Here is a 17779-nt window from a genome sequence, read left to right as displayed (position 1 = left end):
AGTTTTTCTTTAAGAAGCCCTCCTGTTCTCCACTCATTACCTGTATTAACTGCACCTGTTTGAACTCGTTACCTGTATAAAAGACACCTGTCCACACACTCAATCAAACAGACGCCAACCTCTCCACAATGGCCAAGACCAGAGAGCTGTGTAAGGACATCAGGGATAAAATTGTAGACCTGCACAAGGCTGGGATGGGCTACAGGACAATAGGCAAGCAGCTTGGTGAGAAGGCAACAACTGTTGGCGCAATTATTAGAAAATGGAAGAAGTTCAAGATGACGGTCAATCACCCTCGGTCTGGGGCTCCATGCAAGATCTCACCTCGTGGGGCATCAATGATCATGAGGAAGGTGAGGGATCAGCCCAGAACTACATGGCAGGACCTGCCCAATGACCTGAAGAGAGCTGGGACCACAGTCTCAAAGAAAACCATTAGTAACACACTACGCCGTCATGGATTAAAATCCTGCAGTGCACGCAAGGACCCCCTGCTCAAGCCAGCGCATGTCCAGGCCCGTCTGAAGTTTGCCAATGACCATCTGGATGATCCAGAGGAGGAATGGGAGAAGGTCATGTGGTCTGATGAGACAAAAATAGAGCTTTTTGGTCTAAACTCTACTCGCCGTGTTTGGAGGAAGAAGAAGGATGAGTACAACCCCAAGAACACCATCCCAACCGTGAAGCATGGAGGTGGAAACATCATTCTTTGGGGATGCTTTTCTGCAAAGGGGACAGGACGACTGCACCGTATTGAGGGGAGGATGGATTGGGCCATGTATCGCGAGATCTTGGCCAACAACCTCCTTCCCTCAGTAAGAACATTACAGATGGGTCGTGGATGGGTCTTCCAGCATGACAACAACCCGAAACACACAGCCAGGGCAACTAAGGAGTGGCTCCGTAAGAAACATCTCAAGGTCCTGGAGTGGCCTAGCCAGTCTCCAGACCTGAACCCAATAGAAAATCTTTGGAGGGAGCTGAAAGTCCGTATTGCCCAGCGCCAGCACCGAAACCTGAAGGATCTGGAGAAGGTCTGTATGGAGGAGTGGGCCAAAATCCCTGCTGCAGTGTGTGCAAACCTGGTCAAGAACTACAGGAAACGTTTGATCTGTGTATTTGCAAACAGAGGTTTCTGTACCAAATATTAAGATCTGCTTTTCTGATGTATCAAATACTTATGTCATGCAATAAAATGCAAATTAATTACTTAAAAATTATACAATGTGATTTTCTGGATTTTTGTTTTAGATTCCGTCTCTCACAGTTGAAGTGTACCTATGATAAAAATTACAGACCTCTACATGCGTTGTAAGTAGGAAAACCTGCAAAATCGGCAGTGTATCAAATACTTGTTCTCCCCACTGTAGCATCACTCTCAGCCTACTGGAGTGAATGAGCCGTTGTCAGATGTCTGATTTAAGTGTTCAGCAAAGAAAGACCGAAACAAACAAACAAGCTCCTCTGAGCTATGGAGAGCATCCATCTTAACCTCAAACAGACTGAATGAATATTTGAATGTCTTCTCCATATATTTTTTTTAAATGACCATCAAGAGTGAAAAAAAGCTCCATATTTTAGGTTCATAATTACAATAAAACTGTTATGTGCTCTTCTTGTGACACCGCAGTATTAAATGGATGTCAGTTTGACCCATTTGGGGGGTATTTAAAGGAAATCCAACAACATTTTAGTGCTGTTTATGCTCAAGACATAAGTGCTATCAAAACATGTCTCTATTTGTTTTATTTTAATGTAAAAAGAAATGCTAACAATGAAATGACACTGACATAACACACATATAAAACACACACACACTTCCCTCTATAAGAATGAACCTGATTCTCATCGAAAACCCTTCCCCATAGCTGTCAGTTTAGAATAAACACAGTGCCAATAGTGCATTGAGAGACAATGTCTAGTATGTGACAAACCAGTGGTCAGGACTGCTGACGGCGATGCTACGCTAGGCTAGGTGTCAGCTCTACATCCACATCTCTGAGGCTTTTCAGCAGAGCAAACTGGAATGTCTGATTGACTTGATTGAGTTGACCTGAGCGTGACAAGTCAGTGACAGGTGTGTGTGTGTGTGTGTGTGGATGTGTGTGTGTGTGTGTGTGTGTGTGTGTGTGTGTGTGTGTGTGTGTGTGTGTGTGTGTGTGTGTGTGTGTGTGTGTGTGTGTGTGTGTGTGTGTGTGTGTGTGTGTGTGTGTGTGTGTGTGTGTGTGTGTGTGTACGTGTGTACATGAGTGTGTATATATGTGCATGTGTACATGCGGCAACTTCCCCAAGATGGCCACAAACATCATGAGGGCGTATCTGTTCCAGCATCTCACGGTTCGTACATGTGAGTGTCTGTGTACGACAGGTGCTCCACTATGTGGGTACTCACCGTGAGATGCTGGAACAGCCACGCCCTCATGATGTTGGTGGCCACCTTGGGGAAGATACCGCGCTTCTTCTGTCTCTTCTTCTCCTTGTCCGGGTCGTCGTCATCGCCTGTGCCAGGGGACGCCACGCTGTTCTCTAAACCATCTCCTAGACAGAAACAAGACATAGGTTTAAATAGCAGTCTAGGACAGAAGATGGACCAATAGTAAGCCTGGGCAGTATCAACACAGAGGGGTAGATAGAACCCTAGTAAGTGAAGCCTAATATATATAAGACGCTAATGCCAGCCCAGTGGGTTATCTAACTTAGATGGAGGACTATGCCAAAGCCTATTCAGTAGTAGCCTATACCAATGCCTGCACAGAGGTAGTGGGATTTATGCACAGAGGTAGTGGGATTTAGGCACAGAGGTAGTGGGATTTATGCACAGAGGTAGTGGGATTTATGCACAGAGGTAGTGGGATTTAGGCACAGAGGTAGTGGGATTTAGGCACAGAGGTAGTGGGATTTAGGCACAGAGGTAGTGGGATTTAGGCACAGAGGTAGTGGGATTTAGGCACAGAGGTAGTGGGATTTAGGCACAGAGGTAGTGGGATTTAGGCACAGAGGTAGTGGGATTTAGGCACAGAGGTAGTGGGATTTAGGCACAGAGGTAGTGGGATTCAGGCACAGAGGTAGTGGGATTTAGGCACAGAGGTAGTGGGATTTAGGCACAGAGGTAGTGGGATTTAGGCACAGAGGTAGTGGGATTTAGGCACAGAGGTAGTGGGATTTAGGCACAGAGGTAGTGGGATTTAGGCACAGAGGTAGTGGGATTTAGGCACAGAGGTAGTGGGATTTAGGCACAGAGGTAGTGGGATTTAGGCACAGAGGGAGAGGGGTTTACTGTATATAGAAAGTGTCTTAGGTCTCTCTTTATGTAGTGTTGTGTTGTCTCTCTTTATGTAGTGTTGTGTTGTCTCTCTTTATGTAGTGTTGTGTTGTCTCTCTTTATGTAGTGTTGTGTTGTCTCTGTTTATGTAGTGTTGTGTTGTCTCTGTTTATGTAGTGTTGTGTTGTCTCTCTTTATGTAGTGTTGTGTTGTCTCTCTTTATGTAGTGTTGTGTTGTCTCTCTTTATGTAGTGTTGTGTTGTCTCTCTTTATGTAGTGTTGTGTTGTCTCTGTTTATGTAGTGTTGTGTTGTCTCTGTTTATGTAGTGTTGTGTTGTCTCTCTTTATGTAGTGTTGTGTTGTCTCTCTTTATGTAGTGTTGTGTTGTCTCTCTTGTTGTGTGTTTTGTCCTCTACTTATATCATATGTTTAATTTTATTTTAATCCCAGCCGCCGTCCCTGCAGGATGCCTTTTGCCTTTTGGTAGGCCGTCATTGTAAATAAGAATTTGTTCTTAACTGACTTGTCTAGTTGAATAAAGGTTCAACAAATACATTTAAAAAGCGAGAGGTGAGGTCTTCCACCCAGACCAGCAGAGTGGAATAGATGGACAGTTGTTTTGGTTAGAAGAAGAAACACTTCCTCCTCCAGAAGGTTCAGTAGGAGGAGAGAGAAGAAAAAACAACAAGAAAGCTCCAGGTTTGGGGCTACATGACCTACATGACTTCCATTAGGACTCATGTCATTCATTCAGTTATATCCACAGGTTTGACATAATGTAATGACTTTTTTTTCAGATCCAGAGGGCCTGGATGGACTGAGAAGGGAGTCTTATGAACAGACACACATATACAGCGTCCACACATGCAACAAACCACAGACGTTGAATGTGAATTGAAGTTGGTCATTGGGCTGGTCCATTGTTGCAGTTCGATGCACATAATGGACTAGAGTCGAACCCCCCCCCCCCCCCCAGCTTCTTCACCACCATCCTCTCTCCCTCCCTGTGACACCTCCCCCTTCCGCCGGAAGATTAGCATGGCAGGCGGCTCTCTCTCCCTGCATTAATGTCCGACAGTGTTTGATTTCAGGAAGAAAACATTCGCATATCAAGGCAGGCTCTCTCCTTTAAACCGAAGTTTCCATCTTTTTATTTGTCTCTCTCCTCTTCTCTGGCCTTTAATTGTGCATTAGCAAAAATGATTTACTTTTAACAGTCATAGTTATTTTTTCTTGCCCCCAGGCACAAATGCCTTGAAAGCCTTCCTTGAGGGCATCTAAATAATGTATCAGAAAAACTCCACTAAGGCAGAGAAGGACCCCGACATTCTCAAAATTCAGACTTGCATGTCTTCCTGTTTTTGGGGAGACATCAATCATGGGCACCTATACAAGCCCTAATCTTGCATAAATGTTTGAACTAATGACATTAAAAAAGAGAGGAAAGAAAAAGGATCCGGCTGGTGGCGTAATCAAAATAAATGAAGAATACAAGGACATGCAGCGTTAAGGCCTTTCTCCCCCCTCCCCCCTCCCCCTCTCCTCAGTCTCTCCCCCCCCCCCCTCCCCCCCTCTCCTCAGTCTCTTCCCCCTTCCACTTATTTTTCCCCCTATCTGTCTGTCTGTCTGTCTGTCTGTCTGTCTGTCTGTCTGTCTGTCTGTCTGTCTGTCTGTCTGTCTGTCTGTCTGTCTGTCTGTCTGCTGTGTTTTCCTTCCACATCATTAGCGCAGGAGCCACACAACAGAGGAAAACAGAGAAGTGCCGACTTTGTGCTCCCTCCCTGTGTGGAGCTAAAGAAGCTAGGCCCTCTGAAGGACATGTGGGAATAGGTGACGCGGCACGCCTGGGAGTGTGATAATTGTAGAATGGGCATTCATTAGCAGCAAATGCCATAAATCCCACGCTAAGTACGAATCCTTGTTCAGGAAAGCCTAAAACAATAAACTGGGGCCTAGACGTAGCGCCTGCCTGACCATGTGTGGCTTCCTGAGAAATGCGACCCAGAAGCAGGGACTAGTCTAACTCCCCCAGTGTTGCTTTCAACTTCAATAACAACACCGGCAACCAGAGTGGACCTCACACTCTTTTGCACTTCACAGTGCTGCCTTTTGGGTAAAATAATGTTAAGATTTTGTCTTTTTTTGTTGGGGTATTAGAGTTTTTGTTGTTTTTTGGTAGCTAGTTTCCAAATCAATTTCCTGCTGGGAGTTATCCGGCTCATCCAATAGAGCCACAGTGGGAAAAAGGCTGGCAGATTCATTTTATTGACGTTTCCATTTTCACTGCAATGCGATAGCCTCCCCCTGGCTGGGGCTGGGGCGACCTGTGCGTATTTACAGACTGACCTGTCACTTCATTACCCTGCCTGCTCACTCCCTCCTGCCCCGACCCGCAAGGGAGAAACCAGACTCCCAGGCTTTCAGGATCTCTCTCTCTCTCTCTCTCTCTCTCTCTCTCTCTCTCTCTCTCTCTCTCTCTCTCTCTCTCTCTCTCTCTCTCTCTCTCTCTCTCTCTCTCTCTCTCTCTCTCTCTCTCTCTCTCTCTCTCTCTCTCTCTCTCTCTCTCTCTCTCTCTGTCTGTCTGTCTGTCTGTCTGTCTGTCTGTCTGTCGCTCTCTCTCTTGGTCTCTTTCGGTCTCTCTGTCTCTCTCTCCCTGTCTTTCTCTTTCACGTATGCGCACACACTCCTACCATCATACATAGTGTACATATGCATACTGCACGCCAACAGGGGATGTTATATATAAGCTGCTCTTTATGATATACATATGTAAACATGTAAATATACATCTGCACAATGTGTACACAAACATCGCATACAAGAAGTGGAAAGAATGTGAAGGCTGGCCCAAAGAGATGGAAATAATCAAATAATGAGAGGAGTGAGGGAGGAGAAAGAAAGAAGAAGAGAAGGCCCAACTTACACAACCTCATTACATCTAAAGGAGAGCTGGTGATTTACATCCACCCCCACTGCTTCCGTATGAGCCAGAGATGGAGTGCTGCAGGGCAAATTGTCTCAAACGCTAATGGCTTCTGACTGTTCCCTGGCAACTCTGGCATTTTAACCTGTGTGGATGTGCACTCTGCAAAAAAAAATGGGAGTAAAAAACAAGCGGGACAGGGGAAGCGTCCCATCATCTGCCCGTGTCACACAGATGGGGGATGGCTATTATGAGGCGGGCAGAGGGCCTGGGGGAGGTGCTGGAGCTTAGCCTCAGGCATTTCTGGAAAAGTAGCGCCCTTGGAGACGGAAAAAAGACTCTCTCACTCTCCCCTCTCTCACTCTCCCCTCTCTCTCTCTCTCTCTCGCTATCTCTCTACCCCCTTCTCTCTTGACTTAAAGTGCTCACAATTAAATTATGTTCATGTTTTTATATGCATGGATAGAGAGCAGGGAGCATTATAGGCAGGGAGGAATGACCGGACGCAAAGAGTGAGCGCACGCCAGTAAACAAACAAACACAGAAACAACCAGGCAGGCACAGAAGACATTACACTCAGATCAGCTCTCTCACCAATAAGCAGTTATTAAAAATGCCTTCAGATATCTCCCTGCTAGTAAATTGTTCTCAGGGTTGAGCTCATTAACGAGCTGCAATAGGACTGTAAATATAAATATATTACTTCCACCACCACACTTTGCAAATGTTAGTATGACTAAAAAAATTCTCATTCAGGGTCTGGGTCTCTGATAACAGGTGAATGTAGAATGGGTGTGATACACTACACTATATCGGGGATGCAGTAAGTGCCAGGGCTGAGAACACTATGAAACCACTAGTTACACATGTTGTGGCCCTATCAATATTACAATAATGTCCTACCCTACTATTCCAGTACACCTAAACATGACTGAGTAATAACTCGTCCAATGATTCAGAAACCACATTCTAAACCACACATTGTGGGGCTTATAAAATAGAGCACACTTATTTGTCCTTAGAGAGCGCAATACTATTAGTATACTCATGCAGATTGCTCCTGATAGGGCTGGATGGGCAGCATGTATGCTTTCAGAGCATGACCAGAGGATTTGCGCTGCTGGGCCCGAGCGTAATGGAGCATGAGTGTGGAGCCAGTGGCTTACAGAGGCTGTGGTTAAAGTGACTAATTACAACAACCCCCCCCCCCCCTCCCGCAGAGCAACGCTACTCAGGCATCCCCCCCGACGCTGCCACACCGGGGAGGGAGTGAGGGTGAGGTGGAGGACTTTTTGGGGGGTTGCCCAGGGCACTGTGCTTGGCCCATTGGAAATAGTGGGACACAGAGGGAATAACAGGGGCCATCTCAGCCTCCTTTACCTTGGATCTCCACACTGCCTGGACCTCCACCCCCTTCCCACACCCTCCACACTGCCTGGACCTCCACCCCCTTCCCACACCCCTCCACACCGCCTGAACCTCCAACCCCTTCCCACACCCCTCCACACTGCCTGGACCTCCACCCCCTTCCCACACCCCTCCACACTGCCTGGACCTCCACCCCCTTCCCACACCCCTCCACACTGCCTGGACCTCCAACCCCTTCCCACACCCCTCCACACCGCCTGAACCTCCAACCCCTTCCCACACCCCTCCACACTGCCTGGACCTCCAACCCCTTCCCACACCCCTCCACACTGCCTGGACCTCCAACCCCTTCCCACACCCCTCCACACTGCCTGGACCTCCACCCCCTTCCCACACCCCTCCACACTGCCTGGACCTCCACCCCCTTCCCACACCCCTCCACACTGCCTGGATCTCCATCCTTTCCTCACACTCCCCCACACTGCCTGGACCTCCACCCCCTCCACACTGCCTGGACCTCCAACCCCTTCCCACACCCCTCCACACTGCCTGGACCTCCACCCCCTTCCCACACCCCTCCACACTGCCTGGACCTCCACCCCCTTCCCACACCCCTCCACACTGCCTGGACCTCCACCCCCTTCCCACACCCCTCCACACTGCCTGGACCTCCACCCCCTTCCCACACCCCTCCACACTGCCTGGACCTCCATCCTTTCCTCACACTCCCCCACACTGCCTGGAACTCCACCCCCTCCCCACACCCCCTTCACCCTCTCTTCACTGCCTAAACCTCCACCTCCTCCCCACACCCCCTTCATCCTCTCTTCACTGCCTGGACTTCCACCTCCTCCCCACACCCCCTTCATCCTCTCTTCACTGCCTGGACTTCCACCCCCTCCCCACACCCCCTTCACCCTCTCTTCACTGCCTGGACCTCCACCTCCTCCCCACACCCCTCAACACTGCCTGGACCTCCACCCCCACACCCCCATTCACCCTCTCTTCACTGCCTGGACCTCCACCTCCTCCCCACCCTCACAGGCTTGGCCAGAGAGAAAAGAGAGAAAAGAGAGAAAAGAAGGGGGATTTAAAGCCTTCTTTTCCCCTTCTTTTTCTCCTCAACTTTTCAGCAGGCATAAGCAGCGTTTAGCACATTCAGTCCCCCAAATGGCTGTGAATGAGGGAAGCAGTGGGGGCTCCTCTTTTGTCCAGCCTTTCCCCCTTTTATTTACTCGGGATTTACGCAGGGCCCTCTACGGCACTGGGACCACATGTTCCTGACGCACGCACACACACACACGCGCGCGCACACGCAGTGCCTCTATTCACACTCCAGCAGGCAGGGGTATGGCTGGCCCTCTGCCCATGGGATTACAGGTTTTCTAGTCCCAACCACATGCTAGCAATATGCGAACACCTCAAATAACAAAACACACACTCCAACATGCTAGCAATATGCGAACACCTCAAATAACAAAACACACACTCCAACATGCTAGCAATATGCTAACGCCTCAAATAACAAAACACACACTCCAACATGCTAGCAATATGCTAACGCCTCAAATAACAAAACACACACTCCAACATCCTAGCAATATGCTAACGCCTCAAATAACAAAACACACACTCCAACATGCTAGCAATATGCTAACGCCTCAAATAACAAAACACACACTCCAACATGCTAGCAATATGCTAACGCCTCAAATAACAAAACACACACTCCAACATGCTAGCAATATGCTAACGCCTCAAATAACAAAACACACACTCCAACATGCTAGCAATATGCTAACGCCTCAAATAACAAAACACACACTCCAACATGCTAGCAATATGCTAACGCCTCAAATAACAAAACACACACTCCAACATGCTAGCAATATGCTAACGCCTCAAATAACAAAACACACACTCCAACATGCTAGCAATATGCTAACGCCTCAAATAACAAAACACACACTCCAACATGCTAGCAATATGCTAACGCCTCAAATAACAAAACACACACTCCAACATCCTAGCAATATGCTAACGCCTCAAATAACAAAACACACACTCCAACATGCTAGCAATATGCTAACGCCTCAAATAACAAAACACACACTCCAACATGCTAGCAATATGCTAACGCCTCAAATAACAAAACACACACTCCAACATGCTAGCAATATGCTAACGCCTCAAATAACAAAACACACACTCCAACATGCTAGCAATATGCTAACGCCTCAAATAACAAAACACACACTCCAACATGCTAGCAATATGCTAACGCCTCAAATAACAAAACACACACTCCAACATGCTAGCAATATGCTAACGCCTCAAATAACAAAACACACACTCCAACATGCTAGCAATATGCTAAATCCCTAAAACATGTTTTTTTGTTTAGATGCCCCTATCCTCCTGCTCCTATGTAAAATATTATTTGTTCATACTTTAAAAAGCCCTTAACCCCCTCACTGAGACGTCTTTTATTTTATTTTTTGTAATTAAAAAAAAACTTTTTACCCCTTTATCTACTCAATTGGTAGTTACAGTCTTCTCCCATCGCTTCAACTCCCATACGGACTCGGGAGAGGCGAACCTCGAGAGCCATGCGTCCTCCAAAACACAACCCTGCCATGCTGCACTGCTTCTTGACACACTGATCACTTAACCCGGAAGCCAGCCGAAACCAATGTGTCAGAGGAAACACTGCACAATTGGCGAACGAAGTCAGCGTGCACAGGGAGTTGCTAGAGAGCGATGGGACAAGGACAGCCCAGATGGAAAACCCTCCCCTAACGCGGACGAAGCTGGTCCAATTGTGTGCCGCCTCATGGGTCGAACCCGGGTCTGTAGTGACGCCTCTGGCACTGCGATGCAGTGCCTTAGACTCTTGCGCCACTCGGCAGGCCTAAATGGAATTAATAAACTTAAAACTTAGCTTAATAAACACCAAGCACGCTGACAAATTGGGAGCGCTATGCCGGGAGTCATTAACAGCTCTAAAACTTGTCGCAGCAATTACACTCTCCCTCCTCTCCCTACCGCCCTCCTTCCCTCCTGATGCCAAATTCAGGTGTCGCCTCCCTGCCTTTTACAATTTTACCAGCGGTGAACACCAGGCCAGAGGACTTCCAAATATTCTTACACCTGCATACACACCCAGAGGAATAAAACTCTATCTTAACACAGCTGCAGTTATGACTGACCGAGTGGGTCCTTGTGCATGAGGAGTAATGTGTAGTTGTCTCTGCAGAAAAAAAACATTAAGTGTTCCCTTAAATTACGTGGAATAAGAGCTTCTAATTAGATGGCTTTTTTCCTGAATGTGGGAAGACAGACAGGCAGACAGGCTGGAAAGAGAGCAGGAAAGCCGGCAAGGCAAGGCCATTTGGTTGCTCAACTCCTGCACCTCTGCCCCCTCTCCCTTATCCTAGTCCCCTAACCCTGCCATCAGGCAGATACCTCTCAGTCATCCCAGGAATGCTGCAGATAACTATCACCTACCTCTTCACAGATACTAGGCCTCTCTCTCTCTCTCTCCTTTCACAGGCCCAGCTCTGACCGTGGCCCATAGTGCACATCTCTCCATGCTTCAGAAGAGTGGGGTGGAGGGGGTAAGTTTGGGGCAGTGGAAAGAGAAGAGGAAAGAGGGGCAGGGGGGGAAAGGCAGTAAAGAGTGAGCTAGGGGAGGAAAAGGAGTGGACATAGGCCAAACCCAAAAGATGGTCTAAAAGCAAAGCAAGGCATCCTCCTTACATTTCTCCTCACTCCCCTACAGCCTCTCCCATCTCCCCTACAGCCTCTTCCCACTCCCCTATAGCCTCTCCCCACTCCCCCACAGCCTAACCCCACTCCCCTACAGCCTCTCCCCACTCCCCACTCCCCTATAGCCTTTCCCCTACAGCCTCTCCCCACTCCCCTATAGCCTCTCCCCACTCCCCCACAGCCTAACCCCACTCCCCTATAGCCTCTCCCCACTCCCCCACAGCCTAACCCCACTCCCCTATAGCCTCTCCCCACTCCCCCACAGCCTAACCCCACTCCACTACAGCCTCTCCCCAGTCCCCTACAGCCTCTCCCCTGGGGGCCACAAATGAGAGTGCGCTGAGATGGGAGGGTCCCTACTTTTCTCCCTAGAGCTGCTGGGACCTGTGGTTCTATGCAATAGTCATCTTTCAATAAGCCTGAAATCTGGGCTATGTATACAATCAAAGGCTTTGGGCTAGGGGTAATTACCAGTGTAATTAACCTGCTACCTGTAAGAACAATCATCTCATTACATCATAAATAGGGCCTTTGAGAGGCCAACAATGGCTGATGCTCCTGGCGCTCTCCCTGATAGGCTGCTGCTCCTTCTCCTGGCCCTCTCTATGATTGGCTGCTGCTCCTGGTTGCGACTCTGATTATTCCAGCAGCCCCGACTGAGATCCCTACCTCCACTTCTCCATGAGTTGATTAATCAATTGGTGCTGATGATTTTACGAGTCACCAAACATTTCATTTGTGCAAAGCATGTTTTTTGTTTTTTTAACCTTTATTTAACTAGGAAAGTCAGTTAAGAACAAATTCTTATTTACAATGACTGCCTACCAGGGAACAGTGGGTAAACTGACAGATTTTCACCTTGTCAGCTCAGGAATTTGATCCAGCAACCTTTTGGTTACTAGCCCAACGCTCTAACCACTAGGCTACCTGCCACCCCAGGTTCACTTCATCAAGAAGCACAGCTGTCTGTAAAAGTTTTGTGCATGATGTTCAAGGACAATTTGTTTTTGTACCTTATCGATGGAATCTGTGTTAGGGGAAACAGCGCCACTGTTCGCCCCAGAGCCTTGGTTATTGTTTTAGTTTTGTTGACTAACGGAGGTGAGCAGCGTGGTAAAAAAATAATTGAAGTAAATATTTTGCTGTTCTTTGTTTGCAGTAACTTCTTTGTTGTTGTAATATCCCAAACGAACATGGCCGTTTCACCATTAAGGGTTCCAGCTTCAAGGGGGAATGTTTTACAGAAACCGAGCTGGATTCCTTGGATGTGATAAAAGGTGATTATCTGCACAAAGATATCACTGAATCTATTTCAAGTTTATTTAAACAACAGCCTGTAGTTTTAGTAGCAGCCTCAACTTTGGCCTTGAAGGAGTAACGCTACTCTCTCATCGAGGCTAGTTCAGTTCCGGCCATCCAGTTTGGAGAGAGAAAAAAAATCTAAAAGGAGATGGAATAAAGATGAGTAGGAAAAGGAGGCAGACTGTTGCAGATGTCAGGATCCAATTTGCATGAATTCCAAAGGGATAATTTGCAGGGGACGGAGAGCAACAGCCCAAACCCCCCACCCGATCACTCCTCTACAAAAAAATGTTTTTGGGGGGGAACTAAAAGGATGTCATGGGTAGGGAGGAAGTATGGAGAAAATAAAACAAATAAGAAAACAATAAGAGTGATTAGAAATGGTGCAAACAATTCAATTGATAGAACCTCCAACATATCATCAATATTAAAGCTGATCTACCCCCCCCAGAGATCAGTGCCCAATGAAGGGCCTTGGGTCTAGACCAAAGATTTGACACTAGCTACCACCCTGACAACTCCACCCTGTTCTGTTCCCCCTCAACTCCTCTATGTCTTCACGCTGCACCACTCGCACAACAACATTGTGAATAATCTTCTCTTTTCTTCCCTTCTCTTCCCTCCTTAGCTCTTCCCAAATCAGACTGCTAGAATAGCTCCCAAAAGGTTATCTAAGTGCATGATCCGCCATCTCGTAAAGATCAAATCTCCTTCAGAAGCCTTGCTGCCTAACCAGTCCTTCCCCTCCCCTCCTCTGCTCTGTCCAACCGCAAGATGATCTTGGTACAATGGCACTATTCTCTCTCTGGCTGGTTAAAATGACATATGTCCCCTCTGCCCCTGATCAGCTTTGATATCTTTATTACTGTGGCAGAAAACAAAACCGCAGGCTGTGGATGGTGCATGCCTTAGAGCTGGGGACTTCATCTCTTCTTAGGGTAGGTCTTGCCTCAGCATGGATGGGTGAATGGGTGCCCCCAGAAGCAAAACTGGGTCATGTTCAATTAATTGGAATGAGCATGAAAATTAGCAGAGCAAACTGCATCAATATTCACCCCAAAATAGGGGGTGTTTTTTCTCCTCCTTTCAGCCCTGAATAAGATTGTGAACGGGGAGAATAGAGCAGAGGGATAAAAAGAAAACACAGAGAGAGAGAGAGAGAGAGAGAGAGAGAGAGAGAGAGAGAGAGAGAGAGAGAGAGAGAGAGAGAGAGAGAGAGAGAGAGAGAGAGAGGAGAGAGAGAGAGAGAGAGAGAGAGAGAGAGAGAGAGAGAGAGAAGCAGTTCATCACGTGACTGGTTTGTCTGCTAGCTACGGGCTATATGGCTTTATTAATCCCTAGGAGATCCATATCAAAGTCTTCTCCAAAAAAACATCAGGAAGAGGAATTCACAGAATTAGGGGTTCCCCTTTTTGTCAGAGTGCAGTTTGTGATACAGCACCATGGCTCACTCACCATGTTACAGGCAGCGGGCGGATGATGATAGCAACATTGCTAGTGATTCTCTACCCCCAATTACACCTCAGACTCAAACAAACACATTTTTTGTTGGAGTGCAGGACACATTGGAGTTATTACTGGCTTCCATGGCCTGCCACACCCCACGGACATTGGCACTGAAGTGGGGGCTTACAGATATTGGTGGTGGGTGAGTATGTTACAAAATGGGGGTATGGGAGAGAAGATGAATGAAAAGGTTTATAAATCAACAAGTCAACCATCAGATTGTAGCCTCTGCTCGGCAGCCCTCTCATCAGCCAACTGCCATGAATTTTTTCTTTCTTTTTTCTCACAAATGTCCCAGAGGGAGGGAACAAAGCGAGCAGAACTGATTACTGCGCTGCTGCCCTGCTCCGCCAGTCTAAACTATGTTTGGCTTCCTAATGAGCTCACTAAAAACCCAATTCATCACCCATAACCCCTTCTCAACCCGCCGAGAAATCCCCCCATTATAGAAGAGGCTGGGGCCGTCGTTTACAGGCCAGCGTACTGAGTGGAGGGCTGGTGGTATCCTGACGCCAAGAGTGTTCCCTCCTCGCCCCCCCAAAGCACACTGCTCCCCCAATGCAACCCTCTCTACCCAAAACCAGGGGTGTCCCAGGCAGCCTGGGCACAGGAATGTCAGGCTCGGTGGCTCTAACAGGAATGGTCCCGCTTTCACGCCAGAGATTTCCACTTTAATACCCCCATCTCATAACCCTGGGAAGAGAGGAATTTGGTGGGAAGGGAATGTGGCTAGGAGGGGAGGGGGGTTGAGGGGATAGATCTGGACATCAGATGGATGGAGGATGGGCGATGGGGATATAGCTGGAGAGAGAGGGGTAGCTAGCTAGCTAGGTGGATGACGAACAGCTGAGGAGGAAGGCGATTGTGAATTCCTCACTATTTGGACAGGGGTGGAAGGGAGGAAAAGTGGAGTGGAGGGATTGGAGGAAAGGAGAAACTCCAACTCCCACAGTTCCTCATTACATGGAGATGGAATGATCCTCCTGGCACCTGAGTTGTAACTGAGAGATTACTGAACTGATGAATCCTCGGTTTAAAATGCAGCTGTTTTATTCTACTTTAGTAATTCATTATTTTTCAGATAGCGTATTGATTAAGCATAGCCCCTGATAAAGTTAAAACTGAGAGAATCCTCCTCTGGGCCTCAGCTAGGCCTGCTCTGGAGAGTCAATGAAACCTTCCTTTCTACTCCACCTGACTCTCTCTTTCCCTCTCTCTCACTTTCCCTCTCTCTCACTTCCCCCTCTCTTACTTTCCCCCTCTCTTACTTTCCCCCTATCTCACTTCCCTCCCCTATCTCACTTCCCCCTCTCTTACTTCCCCCTATCTCACTTCCCCCTCTCTCACTCCCCCTGCTCTCTCTCTACCCCTTCTCTACACCCTCTCTCTCTCTCTCCACCCTCTCTCGCTCCCTCTTTCTGTTTCTCTCCCTCATTCTCTCTCTCTCTTTCACTCTTAGTCATTCTCTCTCTCGTCAGTACAGTTTGCCCTCATTAATTAGTCAGGCCTTTGAGGAGCTCTGTTAGTTGCTTTTGTCTCCCCTCTTGCTGACTTGCTTCTCTACAGGACTTTTTGTATGCTACTAACACACACACACACATACATACACTCACACATGCACACATACAAGCGTACAGTAAGCACAGTCATATTATGTCTCCACACACTACACACGTACCCACAAGCATATGCGTACACACTGCCACAGATGCACACACAGTAGTTAAGTGGTACATTCCCTCATGTTTTCCCACTGTTTCGCAAAAACTACTATTCCATTATTTTCATCCTCTGTTTTTTCATACAGCTGTGAGTGAATGGTGAGTAGTGAGTTGTGGATGGTTAGTAGTGAGTAGTGAGTAGTGAGTAGTGGGTAGTGAGTGGTGAGTGGTGAGTGGTGAGTAGTGGGTGGTGAGTGGTGAGTGGTGAGTGGTGAGTAGTGAGTAGTGGGTGGTGAGTGGTGAGTGGTGAGTGGTGAGTGGTGAGTAGTGAGTAGTGAGTAGTGAGTTGTGAGTGATTGGTGAGTGGTGAGTAGTGAGTAGTAAGTAGTGAGTGATGAGTAGTGAGTTGTGGGTAGTGAGTGGTGAGTGGTGAGTGGTGAGTAGTGAGTGATGCGTAGTGTGTGATGAGTGATGAGTAGTGTCTGGTGAGTAGTGAGTAGTGAGTGGTGAGTAGTGAGTAGTGAGTGGCGAGTGATGAGTGATGAGTAGTGAGTGGTGAGTAGTGAGTAGTGAGTAGTGAGTGGTGAGTAGTGAGTAGTGAGTTGTGGGTAGTGAGTGGTGAGTGGTGAGTGGTGTGTGGTAAGTAGTGAGTGGAGGGTGGTGGGTAGTGAGTGGTGAGTGGTGAGTTGTGGGTAGTGAGTGGTGAGTGGTGAGTAGTGAGTTGTGGGTAGTGAGTGGCGAGTGATGAGTGATGAGTAGTGAGTGGTGAGTAGTGAGTAGTGAGTAGTGAGTGGTGAGTAGTGAGTAGTGAGTAGTGAGTTGTGGGTAGTGAGTGGTGAGTGGTGAGTGGTGAGTAGTGAGTAGTGAGTAGTGAGTAGTGAGTTGTGGGTAGTGAGTTGTGGGTAGTGAGTGGTGAGTGGTGAGTGGTGAGTGGTGAGTGGTGAGTGGTGAGTGGTGAGTGGTGAGTGGTGAGTGGCTGATCAACAGACATACAGTACAGGCGTTTTTCTCAGTGGATCCAACTAGCAGAGAAATCAGGTACTGTTTTACAAGAAAGGGAGCGACCCACTCGTGTCAGGACCCTTCGCCTAGAGAATCCTTTCCAAGTCAATAACCAGTGCCTGGGCCACACAACACATTCATTCTAATTTACGGACAAGGAGGTGGGATAAGAGGACCGAGAAGTCTTCATGTTCTGGCTCTATGGAGGTGAAGAGTTCTACAGGCCTTGGGGATTTACATGGAACAAAAGCCAAAAGGAAGACCAATGTCCTCACAATGTTCATACGCTAGCAGCAGTGAACCCATGTAATCAGATCCTACATACCTGGCTTGTGGAGTCCTCATTAAGATCCCAGCAGTGTCCCCACAATCCTCCCAGTATCCCTACTCAGATAGCATAACGCTTAGGAAAGGCACTTTTGAATTCCAAAAGATTTATGAAATAGTGGAGGAATTAATAAAGAGAGGAAAAATATAATTGGAAGATGTAGGCAGTGCTTAATGCATTTCCAGATACTATTTCCCTTCCTTAATGGGAGCGGCAGAGCGGTTCTGACAAGCCTTCTATTGACTGTCCCTGATTCTTAAGGTAAATTCAGCAGGTAATTTAATTAAAACCCAATCCTGACACTAATTGAGATTTTTAGGTGCCTGACAGTTGTTGGCAGTGGAGATTGTCGTGGCAAGCAGAGGTGAGGTGAGAAGCCCATTACCACGGTGAAAAATGGGAGTTTCGAGTCACGGTTAAATTTACTGCCTCTGTTTCATTGACATGCCCAAATAGGTATTTCATCACATTCCTGGTACACTTTTTTATTTCTAATTAGGTGGCTGAAACAAGCCGGTCTAAAATACCTACACAACTTAGTTTGCTAGATCTGTTGTGGACTGGGAGAAGCAGGTGACAAGCAATGTCCAACCAACTATAATCAAATTCTGTTGTTGCTGGTGTGCTGCTTCAGATTTCTCCTTCCCGAGAACATTAGA

The 17779-nt window shown here is 47.5% G+C and overlaps 1 protein-coding gene across 5 annotated transcripts in view; it reads right to left on the bottom strand.

Moving 5' to 3' along the window:
* Window positions 1–17779, bottom strand: part of LOC139563406 (homeobox protein Meis2) — a 128159-nt gene that overhangs the window by 74439 nt on the left and 35941 nt on the right. For 4 of the 5 annotated variants that reach the window (XM_071382053.1, XM_071382049.1, XM_071382052.1 and 1 more), the window contains one exon: window positions 2393–2538. In XM_071382053.1, coding sequence (XP_071238154.1) covers window positions 2393–2538 — 146 coding nt within the window. The remainder of the gene's footprint in view (window positions 1–2392; window positions 2539–17779) is intronic. The other variant, XM_071382051.1, reaches the window with a different exon arrangement.

The sequence above is a fragment of the Salvelinus alpinus genome, chromosome 34 (assembly GCF_045679555.1).
Source record: "Salvelinus alpinus chromosome 34, SLU_Salpinus.1, whole genome shotgun sequence".
Taxonomy (NCBI): Eukaryota; Metazoa; Chordata; class Actinopteri; order Salmoniformes; family Salmonidae; genus Salvelinus; species Salvelinus alpinus.
This window is presented reverse-complemented; position numbering and strand designations above follow the sequence as displayed.